At 37.8% G+C, this 13,178-nt stretch overlaps 1 protein-coding gene across 25 annotated transcripts in view; it reads right to left on the bottom strand.

The window, feature by feature from the left end:
- Erc2 (ELKS/RAB6-interacting/CAST family member 2) overlaps window positions 1-13,178 on the bottom strand; it is an 877,829-nt gene that overhangs the window by 384,197 nt on the left and 480,454 nt on the right. For all 25 annotated transcript variants that reach the window (XR_007346866.1, XR_007346870.1, XR_007346867.1 and 22 more), the window contains one exon: window positions 9,776-9,911. Coding sequence is in view for 18 of the 25 variants with exons in the window: in XM_048801108.1 (XP_048657065.1) it covers window positions 9,776-9,911 (136 nt within the window). In the remaining 7 variants the exon portion in view is untranslated. The remainder of the gene's footprint in view (window positions 1-9,775; window positions 9,912-13,178) is intronic.

The following is a 13,178-nucleotide window of genomic DNA, read 5'->3' as shown; positions in this document are numbered from 1 at the left end:
GTAGACTCAGTGGTATGCTGCCCAGATTCTCATTTGAGAACTAAGGAACTCATTTCCCAGTGGCCATGGATGTGCCTTTCCTGAGGGCTGCCTTGTCCAAAGATTACACCCCTCCCCAGGGGCTGCTCACATCCACTGGCTTATTGATGAAGGAAAACCAAGGCCACCCTCTGGCCTCAATTAGAGTCAATTCCCTCCTAATGGCTATCCCAGCTCTAGAGCAACTGAGGAACTGCTGAGGCCTTTGCTACAACATCACAGTTTGACTTCTCACTATTCCCGGTCAGGTTTTCCTCCCTTCCTTAGAGTATCCCAATAAACTTCCTTACATGTTAATCTCAGTCTCAATTTCCCAGAGAACTCAACCAAAGACATTATCCTTGGCCTAATTCATTGCTCAATAAAAAGTAGGAGGTATCATTCTTTTTATTGAATTTTCCAAGTAATCCACACTTGTTTTCCATAACAAGAAACTTCCTGAATTTCTTTATGGCTAACATCCCTTTATGGATGAGGAAAAGTGTCAAAGATAAAAATAACCAAAACCAATTTTATTTGTCATTTAAAGAGCTCTAAATTCTGTAAATCTGGTCTCACGGTAATTTTCTCCTCCACCAAGTTACTACTTCTTTAGGTACTCTAGTTTTAAAGATATAAGGAAATGACAGATATCTATTTATAAAATACAAAGTTTAATTTATTGTGAGGGGTAATTCCATGTGATCTCAGATAGTCACAGTGATATCCAATGCTGGGGGGTCATAGGCCTGACCTATGGGCTCAAGCATTTAAACTGTTCAAATTCTACTGAGAGAAGACAAAACCTATGGAAAAAGTGAACCACAGAAATGGCACTGGACAAGGATGCAGAAGGCTTAGGATCTGATCTCCCCCTCTGCCAGTAGCTTCCTCTAGGATCTTAGTAAGGTCATTTGCTTTTGCTGGGTCCTATTTCCCTCATCAGCAAAACAAGGAGCTTGTATTTTATAAAGTCTAAGGTCCTTTCTATAGTAAGAAAAACTTACGATTGCTTAACCTTGCAGAGATTTTTCCAGGCAACATAAATAATAAAAATGTGGAGGGAAAGTGTAACAGCAGAGAAGAAATTAAAAGTGTCATAAATTCAAGTTACCAACTTCCCAAACGTGTATTACAGGAGAGACTATTAAGTGAATAGAAACAGATTTTATAGTTGTATTTTCCTTTTGCAAGGTTTCCATTTAAATCATTGCCCATGGCATTGATTGTCATTTCCTTAATCTGGAGTGTTTGAATATACAACTTAGCAATGCCTTGGACAAGCCATAAGTCAAAGTTAACATTTTTAAAAATTAACCATGCCCAGGTCTCTTCCTTAGGTAGTGATGTGCTGAAATATCAGCAATTATTAGAAAGAGGCTAGTGATATCAGAGTGACATGCACTGTGATTTGCAAGTCCCCCTCTGACTAACCTCTGGTAGGGATATCCCAGGGTAGGTCTATAGTTATGACCCTGGTAGCGGATAGTAGGTTTAACTGGACTGACTCTTGCGATGCAGTAGAACAAGATCGCCCCCTGGGGATTACATGAGTCCTCCATGTGTGAGTTATTACAAGTTCTACCTTGAAAAAAATAATGTGTGCTGTCAGATTTTTTTTTCTCCTTTCAGTAAGTTACCCTGAGTTTAAATTGTGGATTCTTCAGTAATGCCATCATCATACTTACTCGGCAAATCATTCTGCACATTCTGTGGATACAAATAGAATAGAGAAACATTGAGACACTCTAAAGTACACACTAGAAAGTTCTCATTTCTCAGTGGCTTTTGGTTCAGAATCCTTTGACTGAGGAAGAATTTCTCCAGCCTCTGATCAGAGATTTGCTTTGACCTTCAGAGGGGGAACTTATAGGCTCTGCTGTCTTCTCAAAGCTTTGCTTCTAATGAGATCCATGATTTCAGATGAGTCACTGAGCAACTGAGTCTCAGTTTCTTCTTCTAGAAAGTGAAGAAAGATAATTCTGCAATCCTTATGGCTAATGGTAGGACCAAATATAAAGATCAACCTGTGAAAGCACTTTGAAAAGTACACTTGGCTGACTGAAATGGGCTATTGCTTTATTAACTAAAATCAGCTGCCGCAGTGATTTTCATAAACATAAAAATGGTTATAGCCCAAACCTCAGAGACCAGATTTTGGGATAAACCCCAGATGTCAGAATTTGGAGTAAACAGAAGCCAGCAAGACTCTATCAGTGGGCCCTCCTCTTACCCCAGAGCTGATCACTCACCCTCTCTAGGAAAGGATCTCTATCTGCTTCTAGTCTTTATTGGTGATTACAGGAGAATGAACAATGTCTTTCCTGATTTATCTTTCAGGGACTTTTAAAAAGCACCAAATTGGATAATATCTAAAAGATGATCTGATCTTCCTCAGTGCCCACCCTCAAATGAGGAAAAGATCACCATATCATTCTAGCAGGATTCCTTTTTCTAAACATCTCCTCAGAGCTCATCTTTCCAGACTCTACACCCATAATCAAAATGATTTCATTTGACAGATATGTTGCATTTCATTCTGCAGGATCTTCAGACTTTGACAAACAAACATTCATTTTGCCAGGGAATGCTAAACAGCCACTAATGGAGTGAAACCTAAAAACCCTTCGGAAAAGAATAATGAACCTTCCTCCATCTCCAGGGGGTAATTTAGTAGGTAGATTAGGCAACACTCGATTAAGGGTAAACCTCTTTTTTCTATAGAAATATATTGTGTTTGTACAGAGGGGCTATATGAAGTGGAGGATTAGGTCACAAATCCACAGGAAAAAGCAGAAGACATTTCTCAGAAGAAATATGCAATTTACTGCACATTTGGAAAAACAAGTCATACTTTATTGGGAGCAAAGAAGAAAAACTAAAAAACTCCATGTACAACAGTTTTATTTACACAATTTCACTTGACTTCTTGGAACGTTTCTAAAAATCAGTTAGTTCCCAAATACACCACATAGGATATCTTGTCACTCCTGACAGTCCATGAGTTACTACAGAGAATAATGATTTCAACTCAAGGCTATCAGAAACTGATTGTCAAATAAGATTTTCCAAGACTGCCCAGAGGGACCTGCCATAACAAAAGTCATTTTTGGCTCGTGGGGGATTATAGTGTGAAAGAAAAACAAATGTCAAAATAAATCCCTAAGGAAAGAAAACACTTCTGTACTAAACCTCAGTCCTACTCGTCAACATTCCATGTCCTCTGCAGATTCACAAATAGTTGGGTATTTCTTTATATCTGAAAACAGGAACATAGGCAGGAAATGTGGGATGAGGCTTAGTTCACATTTCAACTATGTGATAAGTTTATCCACAATGTAAATGGAACTTCCCAATTTCTATATGGCAGGGTAGAAAATTACAAAATAAACAAATAAAAATCTTGCAGTATTAAATATCATGATGTTAAGTTCTTGGGAAAATTGGAACAAACGTGGATTTTCTTTTCAACCTGTGTTAAGATGACCTTTCTCATCTTTACATACATTGAAAACGATGACTGAAATGGAACTCCCCTAAATCACCTCACACCATGCCTACCTACAGCCATGGAAAACTAGGAACTCAATAAACACATTTTGACAATGATAAATCCCCGAACTCTGCTGGTCAGGTTTCTCCTAATAGCAGTACTTAGGTAAGTGTACCATAACACATGAACATAGATCATGGTTATAGTAACAGTTTTAAGTTTGGGGAATTGAAAGAGAAATGAACTTAACTCAATGTCTTGGAGAAATGAACATATAGATATGAGGCTTTAAATGTGCTGTTTAAGATGTACAAGTTACTCTGCAAAGAAACAACTTAGCGAACCTTGGGAACCTTGTAATAAGCTATATGTTTTGCTGAAAGCTATGCATTTTTGAGGTTTATGATGTTTGTTACACTTCCTCTGTTTGCAATTTCAACTCTAATTGGAGAAATAAAGTAAGTCCCAGCAAAAAGATAGGGACATTCAGGGTTACACACTTTGAAAAAATAAAATTGTTTCTAGCTTTTAAAATATAGTTATTTATTTATTTAGGATTATACTAAAAGAACAAGAATAAATGAGAACATTCATTTGCTTTTTAAACTGATCACACTCGGGTTTAACCACTGGCAGAGAAGAAACTTTACAGTTCCCTGGGAACCTATAATTTGGAAACGGAAGCACACAAGAACAACAGACTTTAGTTTTCAGGCAATAAATTGAAGAGAATTCTGCAGACATACAACAGAAAAGGAGCATAAAACATTGGCTTGTGCATTTCTTAGAATGTTAGTTCATTAACTCGATAAGCTGCACTGGGAAAAATGCAGCCAAAATCTACAAGGATGTCCACTGGGATTTCAAATTGGCATCTTTGCTCAGCAAGAAATAGCTAGAGGTGGAAAAAAAATGCATCCCATCCTGGTAATGACAATTTAGTGTGAATCTCCAGAAAGATAGCTTGTTGAAAAATCTCCATATGGGCTCTGACGGGATACACAGAAGCCCAAAGCCCCAAGGCCAGACGTAAATATCACGCGCTATAATATGTGTCCTGGGGAAAAGTTCTACAGAATTATACAAGAAAATCACGATCTTTCACATTCACCTTTCAGACACAACTCAACAGTAACTTGAAGAATGTTTTAATTTTTCCTCCTTATTGCCCCAAATGTTTTTAATGCTTCATTGGAAACTTTCATTGACTGAAGTGTACTCTATATCTGTATTGCTCATCAGTATAAAATAGTTGCAAAGGGTTTGCTGGGCGATACTCCCAGTGGTCACTGTCTTCTGTAGTTAAAAGCTCATTACCAGTCTCTCTGGGAAAAAGCTCTAGTAACTGAACTCCACACAGGTCAGGGACTGTACTCAGCTTTTTCCTCAAACCTCATTTTATTAAACTCATCCAGGGAGGTAGAAATTATAATCCCATGTACAGATGAAGAAAGTAAGGGTCAGAGAGGTTCTCTGACTTACTCAGGGCCCTCAAATAATAGTAACAAGGGCCAGTACTTGAACTCTGAACATTTCAACTCCATAGCTCTTTATCCTTCCCTTTCTATTTTCTTTGCAATGCTCAGGGGGTCAAAAAAACAAACAAACAAAAAACACACACACACACACAAAATCAAGAACACTCTCTATCCCTACAGATTGTGGGTAATTGCCTCTGATAAGCAATAACACAAAGTATTTTTTGACAAAAACAGGACTCAGGACAAATACTAACCTGTCACTATTCTTTAATTAGTCAAGTTGAACTAGCTAAAGAGCATTCTTAATTTCCTTATTTATACCTTCTGAATTCAGAGGGATCAGACTGCTGTGCAACAGGCCACAAAACAAAGCAATTTATATGCATATGTGGCTGACTGTAATCATGCAATGTTTAAAAAAATTTTGAACCAACTTTCTCAAATATCAGATTCCACATAAATGTTCACATTATATGACTTATCTTGGACAATCAGAAGGTCCCACAACCCTAGGTCCACTTTTACAGCAAAGTGCAGCCAGAGCTTAGTGGTTCCTACTACCCTGGATGAAGCATGGACTCTTTGAGTTCCCTAATTCCCCATTTGCCCTCAATTATGCCTACCTGCTAGGGCCAACCACAACTGAAATTTTTCATTATGATTATTCTGTTGCCTTTCCTGGAATAGAGAAACATTTCCCCAAACTGTCTTTTTTGATAGATTGAATGATTGGTCTCAATTTTTTTACCCATCCTTGTATCTATCCCTTTACAGTGTTCTCTGCCTGTAGAGCGAACTTTCCAAACTTGGCTCAGCCAATGAAATGGGGTAGAAATCACAGTGTCAATTCAAGACTAGGCCTTCTGATACTCTGCATGTTTTACTCTGCTACTATCATTAGAACTTTCCTGGGTCACTGATGCTTCCTCAGCTTGAGTTATAGAATGAACGAACATATGTGAAACAGAGCTGCCCTAACTTCCCATGGATGTGCATTGAGTAGCAGAAGTGCCCAACAAGGCCACCCTCCAGAAACTGAGCTGCTTGGTCAACCTGCAAATCTGGTGGAATAAGTTACTACCACTGAGTTGGTTGTAAAGTAGTTTTGGAGTGATGGTTACATAGCATTGTGATGGAATTACTAACTGATATGTTTCTACCAAAAGTAAAAAAAAAAAAATGGCTGAAGGAATCAGATATTATTTTTTTCACATGTTTCTTATGTTAACAGTGTAGACGTTTAAGGTATTTGAGTTTGCAACTCCTGCCATAAAACTATAAACTTAAGAAAGAAATAAAGTAGGATTTGCAAAATGTTTCATATCATGACTATCTATCTAGGGCTGACAGAGCTGGCCCAGTTTCTTCCTACTGCCATCATGTTCTACTTGAAACAATAAATAGCATGGTCACTCTATCATTCAACTTGTTCCCAATTTCCATGCCAACTAGTTGAATCTCTTTTAGCTCTCCTTTGAAGCCTAATCCAATAGCTATTATTTTTGTAGGCAATACTTTTCCTGATATTTTTATAGTTATAATACCATTTGGTTGGTTGAAATCATAAATTTAGGGTATCTGGTCTTTACAAATCACCAGTGATGAATAAATCAAATTTAGCAGGTGCCAAACGTGTAACCACCAGCCAAACAACTAACCAGACTAAATCCTAGTAGACTGAAACTTAAAGGGATTAACAGGCAAACTTATAAACAGGAAGTACTTAAAACAACAGTAATATTAAAAGCCAAGGGCCTCCAGAAAGTTCTGTTCTCAGAAGGTAATAATTACTGCATCTGAGCACATCTGCTTAAGAATCCATTCAAGTGGGAGGTTCAGTCTCTATTAACCTTAACCAGAGACATTTTCATCAAAATTAATCGTGATTACTTTTTATTGCATTTCAAATGTTATCCTTTGTTTGGGGTGGTCAGGAATGCAACTAAGCAATTCCAGACCATGCTATCTTTTATGAATAGGTCTACGAGGTAGTTATCAAGGCTCCTTATGAAAATATTGCTATGTGAAAGTTCACGGGCCAAAACAAGACATTAATTTCCATAACTAGATGGTCCTTAGAAGAGAAAAAATTACTATATATAGAAAAGACAAAGAGTTTGATGCTTAATGCCTACCCAAGTATAACTATGTAAATATCCTGCATGTACTAGACTACTCTGTTTAAATGTTTCTTTCACCTTTCCCTGTGATTATAAGAATGATCATCAATACTTATTCTGAGCATAGCCTATGCCAAGTATAATTCTAAATTCCTCATATACATTTAATTTGTAGCCCTCAGAACAACTCTGCAATAGATGTAATTATTATTCCTGTTCTACAAATGGGGAAACTGAGATGTTGGGAGGTTTAGTGACATTCCTAAGGACACTCAGTGAATTCTAAAGCTTGGAGTGAAACTCAGGCATTTTAGTTCCAGAGTTAGTTAAACAAAGATAAGGACAATGCTTACCTAACTGAAAACTGCACCCCAATCACTTGATTCATGATATTTTGTGCCCGGATTATACCATGCTCTATCAACTTCTGTACCTTTTCCGTTGGTTCTCTTTCCTGGAGGGCCTTCCCTACCACTTGTCTCTCCCATCTCAAACTCATATGGCTCAAATTCCACCTGATCCATGAAGACTCAGTTTTCCTGCCTTCCTAATTCTTCAGAAAACTCATCATCTAATGATAGTCACATACAGGTTTAAGTCCTGGGCCTGCCACTTATTAGATAAATAATTTTGAAAGTTATTTTATCTCTCATGGTCTCCTTCTTCTAATATACCAAATGGGATAATAATTGTTCATCTACCATATAATGGCTGCAGTGGACCTCTGTAGTTTTATCTGCACAGAACCCTTTCAGATACCAGGACTTATTTTTCTCTGTGGGAGGTCATCTGTCTCCACTCTTAGCACATAGGATTTAGATGAAGCTGACCCCTTCCCCTTAGGCTCCTCATGATCACATGGCCTGAACCTGAGCTGTCAATTTATATGTCCTAATCTCAAAAGCTTGTTAGAACTACTAGAGCTACTTTCCTTTGTCCTGGAATGATTACATTCTTCAGTGGTAGGCTGGCTGGTGTTGGGCATTATTTGTGGAAAGATTTCCTGAGGATCCCAGGCAATAAAGATCAAATCATCCTCCAAGTAGGAAGGAAACATATTATTGATGTCACTGTTTGGAAATCTGAATTCAGTCAAGATGAAAATCTTTCCCTGGATTTTGCAGTGAATTAATGGATTTTTTTTTTCTCTTTCTTAATACAGATTGTGTTTTGTTCCTGTCGTTTGCACTCAGGAGTCCTGACTGACATAAAACTGAAATGGGATAACAGCTACTATACAGTACCTAGCATAGTGTCCAGCATATTTCAAAAATGGTACCTACCACTGTCACTTTTTTCTCTGCATTTGTTTTTGGAAAGCAGGAAAGCCTGGAGTCAGGTCTACCTTCACCCTTTACTAGGATGTCACTTCAAAACTTTTCTGGGACACTAGTTTTACCACATGCAAAATCACCAACATTGTTATAAATGAAAACATGCTTGAAAAAAGCAGGAAAATATTCTACAAATTTTGGTTATTATTATCTCAATTTTTAAGCTCCAATTTAATATCTCTTATCAGAGATTGGGAAACTAAGACCCAAAACCCAACTCTTGATTTGTCAAGAGCATTGAAGAAGCTGTGACCTCAAGTGAACATGATCCATGCTAGGGTGACCCGAGCACTCAATAGAGGATCTGATCCTAGTATTGTGCTATTGTGTAAAAACTCCAATTCAAACACACATGCAAAGGGAGCTTATATGACACCATTATGCCATTACCAGGACACAGAGAAAAAATAAATTAATGTTGACTAAATAACCTCCATCTGCCACTTGCTTCCTTGTATTTCCTACTCTGGAATAATTATTTATTTCTCTTTTGGTCAATTAAAAAGATGAACTATGAGTACATATTGAAATTATATAACTTCTTCTATCTCCAAGGAGGAAACCTAATATATAACCGAAGAAAGACACTAATTAATAAGCAAAATTTAACATGAACAGCAGCCAAGTCGAACTCGAACTGCTCTGTTTAAAGGCACACTGGAATAAATAAAGGAACTTCAAAGCAAATGCCCTGTGTTAGCTTGAATGTTTTATTGAGCATATGGGAAGAACTCCTTTGCCAAAAGTAGGGATGGTTAATGAGGAAAAATTGTTGTTTTCAGTCAGTCGGTTGGTTTCTGAGACAGGGATGTCACTGAGAGATAACTATATTCATGGAGAAAACAGACTAATGATCTATCTCAGAGCCTCAGAGTTTTGAGCAAAATAAAACCAGTTTTATAAACTGTCTGAGATCAGAGGAATGCATCCTTTCTCAAACACCTCCATGATAATGCACATACGTTTCCCTTCTACTAACCCCAAACAACTTAAACATAAATTTAAAAAAAGGAAGCCATTTCTATGTTTTAAGATTCTTGCCAAATATAAAAAAGTAGCTCTTACCTTTTAAGGCGAGGTACAGGAACCATCAGACTCTGCATAGCATTTCTAAACTCCATCATAAGCTGCCTTCTTGGGCACCATTTTGAAAATGATGCTTCATACATGGAAAGACCTCTCAGGTCCCTGGGAGTATACTGATAACTCTGATCTCAGAACAAAGGCAAGTTTACCATTTCTCTGCATATTTTCCTGTAGCAATGGCTACATTCCAGAGTCAGTTAGTCTCCAATTATTTAGGGATTAAGAACATAAACCCAAGCTTACCTGCAAATGCTGTGAGTTGTCAGCCATGCTATCTTCTCGCCTGCGAACTTCTTCCAATAACTGGGCATTCTTCTTCTTTTCCAGCTGTTGATTGTGTTTGAGATTGGCTACCTTCTTATTCTGATCCTTCATATGCCTGAGAAAAACCAGCACAACTTGGTTATATTCAACTACTGAAAAGCAAATGTTGTCAGAACAGATTTATTACTAAGAACAAAATATCTTGTGTGGACTCAGAAAAAAGCCAGGACCTCAGAATATTCTGTTCATTCAACTACAAATATGAATTGAGTTTTAGGTGTCAGGATGATAGTGGGGCTTCAATGCTGAATGGGACAGGTCTGCAGCTTCATGGAGTTTAGAGTCCAGAGGGCAAGAAAGACAAGTGCCAAGGGGACACAAATTATGGTTCCTAATGTTTAAGGAAACAAATAGCATGCTGTGAGAGATGATGATGTGAACAGGTGTTGGGGGTGGGAGGAGATGAATTTAGACATTGTTGAGTCCATGGAAGGTTACCCTAAGGAAAAGAGACTGTGATTGAGACTCAAAGGAGCTAACCAAGAGATACATGAGTAAAGGAGCTCCCCAGGTAAAGAGAACAAATGCATATGCAATTCCCAAGATAGGAAAGAAGTGGATGCTTCAAGTAATGGGAGGTCCGCAGGGAGGGCAAGACTGCAAAGGTAGGTGGGCCTGGCACATGGGGCCCTGTGGTTATGTGATGGGACATTTATTTTCTTCTAAGTGGTTTCTGTTCTAATTATTATTATTCTTTTGGATCATGTTCTTATTCTGAGATCATAATCCATTACTCTGATTTTAAAATAACAATTACAGGGCTCCAATCAAATACACTGTCAACACTTAGCTCAAACAGAATAACAGCTTGGCTAATCATAATGTTAAACAGAGCCCTGGTGCTTGGACTAAAAGATCTTAATGAATCTATAGGATGTCAAGTGTAAAATCATAAAGTGATCAAGTGAGTTAAAGACTAATAAAGGACTGGTTAAAAATAAGAAAACAGGAGTTACAGGCTTAATGTGGACTATTTCACCAGCAGCATTTAGCAAAACATTCCACAGATTTAGGCAACCATGTCCACAGCAGCTGTTATAAATCTAATCCAACACATGAGGAGGCAGGAGGGCAGCAGAGAGAGCTTGGGAGCAGTGATTCCAAAGAGCCCAGTCATTTGAGGTCCTTCTTAATCCCTTCACCCCCATCTCCCCAGCACTGCTACATCAGTCACTGTGACTGAGCCCTGACTCTGGAGACAAGTGTATGGAGACCACTGCTCTTTTGGAAATATAAACAAGATGAGAACTAGATGATAAACAGGAAACGTGTCAAACTGAAACAATTAAAAAGAAAATAAAAAGCATTCTCCATAAGAAACTCTTTATTTCCAGTCCTCATAAAATTATGCAGTCCCTACTCCCTCCTACCCCAAGAAAATGAAGTTCAAGATAACTGTTTACCAAGTGGAACAATCCTCTATCAGGACTCCTGCTAATAAGTAAAGTCTGAACACTTGGGCTCATTAAGAAATATTTCCAGTATCAACTGAAGCAGTGATATAAGTGTTTTCAGTGGACTTAGGAGAATATGGGAAAAATCAAATAATCCTCTCCTTGGTTCCTATTTGTACTGCATAATTTTTTTTTATCTTCTCTACTGTTGCTCAACACAGTGGTGCACATGGATGAAATCACCAACTCAATACACAGGTCTGCTTTCAGAAAATTATTTTTTGATTACTCTAAAGATGTTAGGAATGACCTCTTGCTTCCTAATTGAATGAGGATAGTATTTTTAAAGCTTGTCTTGAACAGGGAAAGCACATTTTCCACTTACTTAGGAAAATATGGCCACATCCCAGAAATAGGATATGATAAAGAGATCATATGGTTAGTGAGATTGCTTAGAGGAAATTTTATAAAGAAATATATTTTATTTGTTTAGATCATACCATCAAATAGAACCAACTGCTAAATATCTCTCCTTTCACCAAGTGCCAGTGACAAAATAAAATGGATCATCATTAGAAACATTATTTGCATAAAGAATCCCAGGAAGTTCTCAAAGCAGTGTGAACACTCAACCTTATTCTCAAGGATACTCCAGTGTTTTTCCAATCCAAAATGAAAACAAACAAACTCCAAGTCCATGTGTTCCTTAAAGCTTTCCTGAATTAAGAATGAGAGGCTAAAAAAAACTGTCAGTTCTGACACTTTTTCAGCATTTCCCAACCATTTCTTTCTTTATTTATTTCTTTGTTTTTGTTGTTGTTATTGTTGTTTTGTTTTGTTTTTTTAGTTGTAGATGGACACAATACCTTTATTTTATTTATTTATTTTTATGTGGTGCTGAGGATTGAACCTAGTGCCTCACACATGCAAGGCAAGTGCTCTACCGCTGAGCTACAACCCCAGTCCTCCCAACTGTTTCTTGAGACACCAGGAATTGATAAAGAAAAGTTGTGTTTTGAGTAGTACTGCTTAGGATGTGGCCAATTAGGATCAATACAGAACAAGGTGATCAGAATCATCATTTTGTACATGTGACTACCAATAGCTACCTATCAAGTACACACACTCCTTTGTGCTTCCAACATATTTCTGAGACTTTTAAATATCCCTAGCAGTCAAACCCTTTTTATTATTGCTGTATGTACATAGGTGACTGTATGACCAATGTGATTCTGCAACTTGTACAATCAGAAAAATGAGAAATTATACCCCATTTGATTCAAATGTATGAACTGTCAAGATCATTATACTATCATGTGTAGCTAATAAAAAAAAAAGCATCCTTGAAAACCAAAAAGGGAATGAATTGATTTGCAGAGGTAGACACGAGGCAAGGGATGGCATGGCTAGGGTAGGGAATAGTGAGCAAATACTGAGCAGAGCCTTAGCTACTAAATAGCCCTTCTCTTGGTTATCCCTCAGGGAAACCCTAATGTTGTCTGAAGCAGAGGTTGAAATGGCAATTTAGCGGGGAGGCAGATGAAGACTCAGGAAATTTTAAAATATTAGATCTCTTTGCCTTTCCCCAAAAGCCCAGTGATACTCAGTAAAAAAAATGACCACAGGGACTTCCTAGTAACAACCTCAGCATTTCCAATAATGAAATTTGCAAGTGACCTATTAGGCTCTATATCTTTCCCCACCTGCAGAAGTAAACCCACACTGAATAAAATCAACATGCCAAACTTAATACAGTCCCTAGCTATCTCCAAAATCCAGTAGGGCTCTAGCAGTGTAGACCACAGCACTCTCTTGCTGTATTGCCCTAGAGGAAACTATCATTTGTACCTCTTTCCAAACTCCCACTCAGTTAGCAAGTTGGGCAGTTCCAAGCTTCCACCCAAAACTGATCTGCTTCCTGTTTGGGG

This window comes from Marmota marmota, unplaced genomic scaffold (genome assembly GCF_001458135.2).
Source record: "Marmota marmota marmota unplaced genomic scaffold, marMar, whole genome shotgun sequence".
NCBI lineage: Eukaryota > Metazoa > Chordata > Mammalia > Rodentia > Sciuridae > Marmota > Marmota marmota.
Note: the sequence above shows the minus strand (reverse complement) of the source record. Positions and strands in the feature narration are given on the sequence as shown.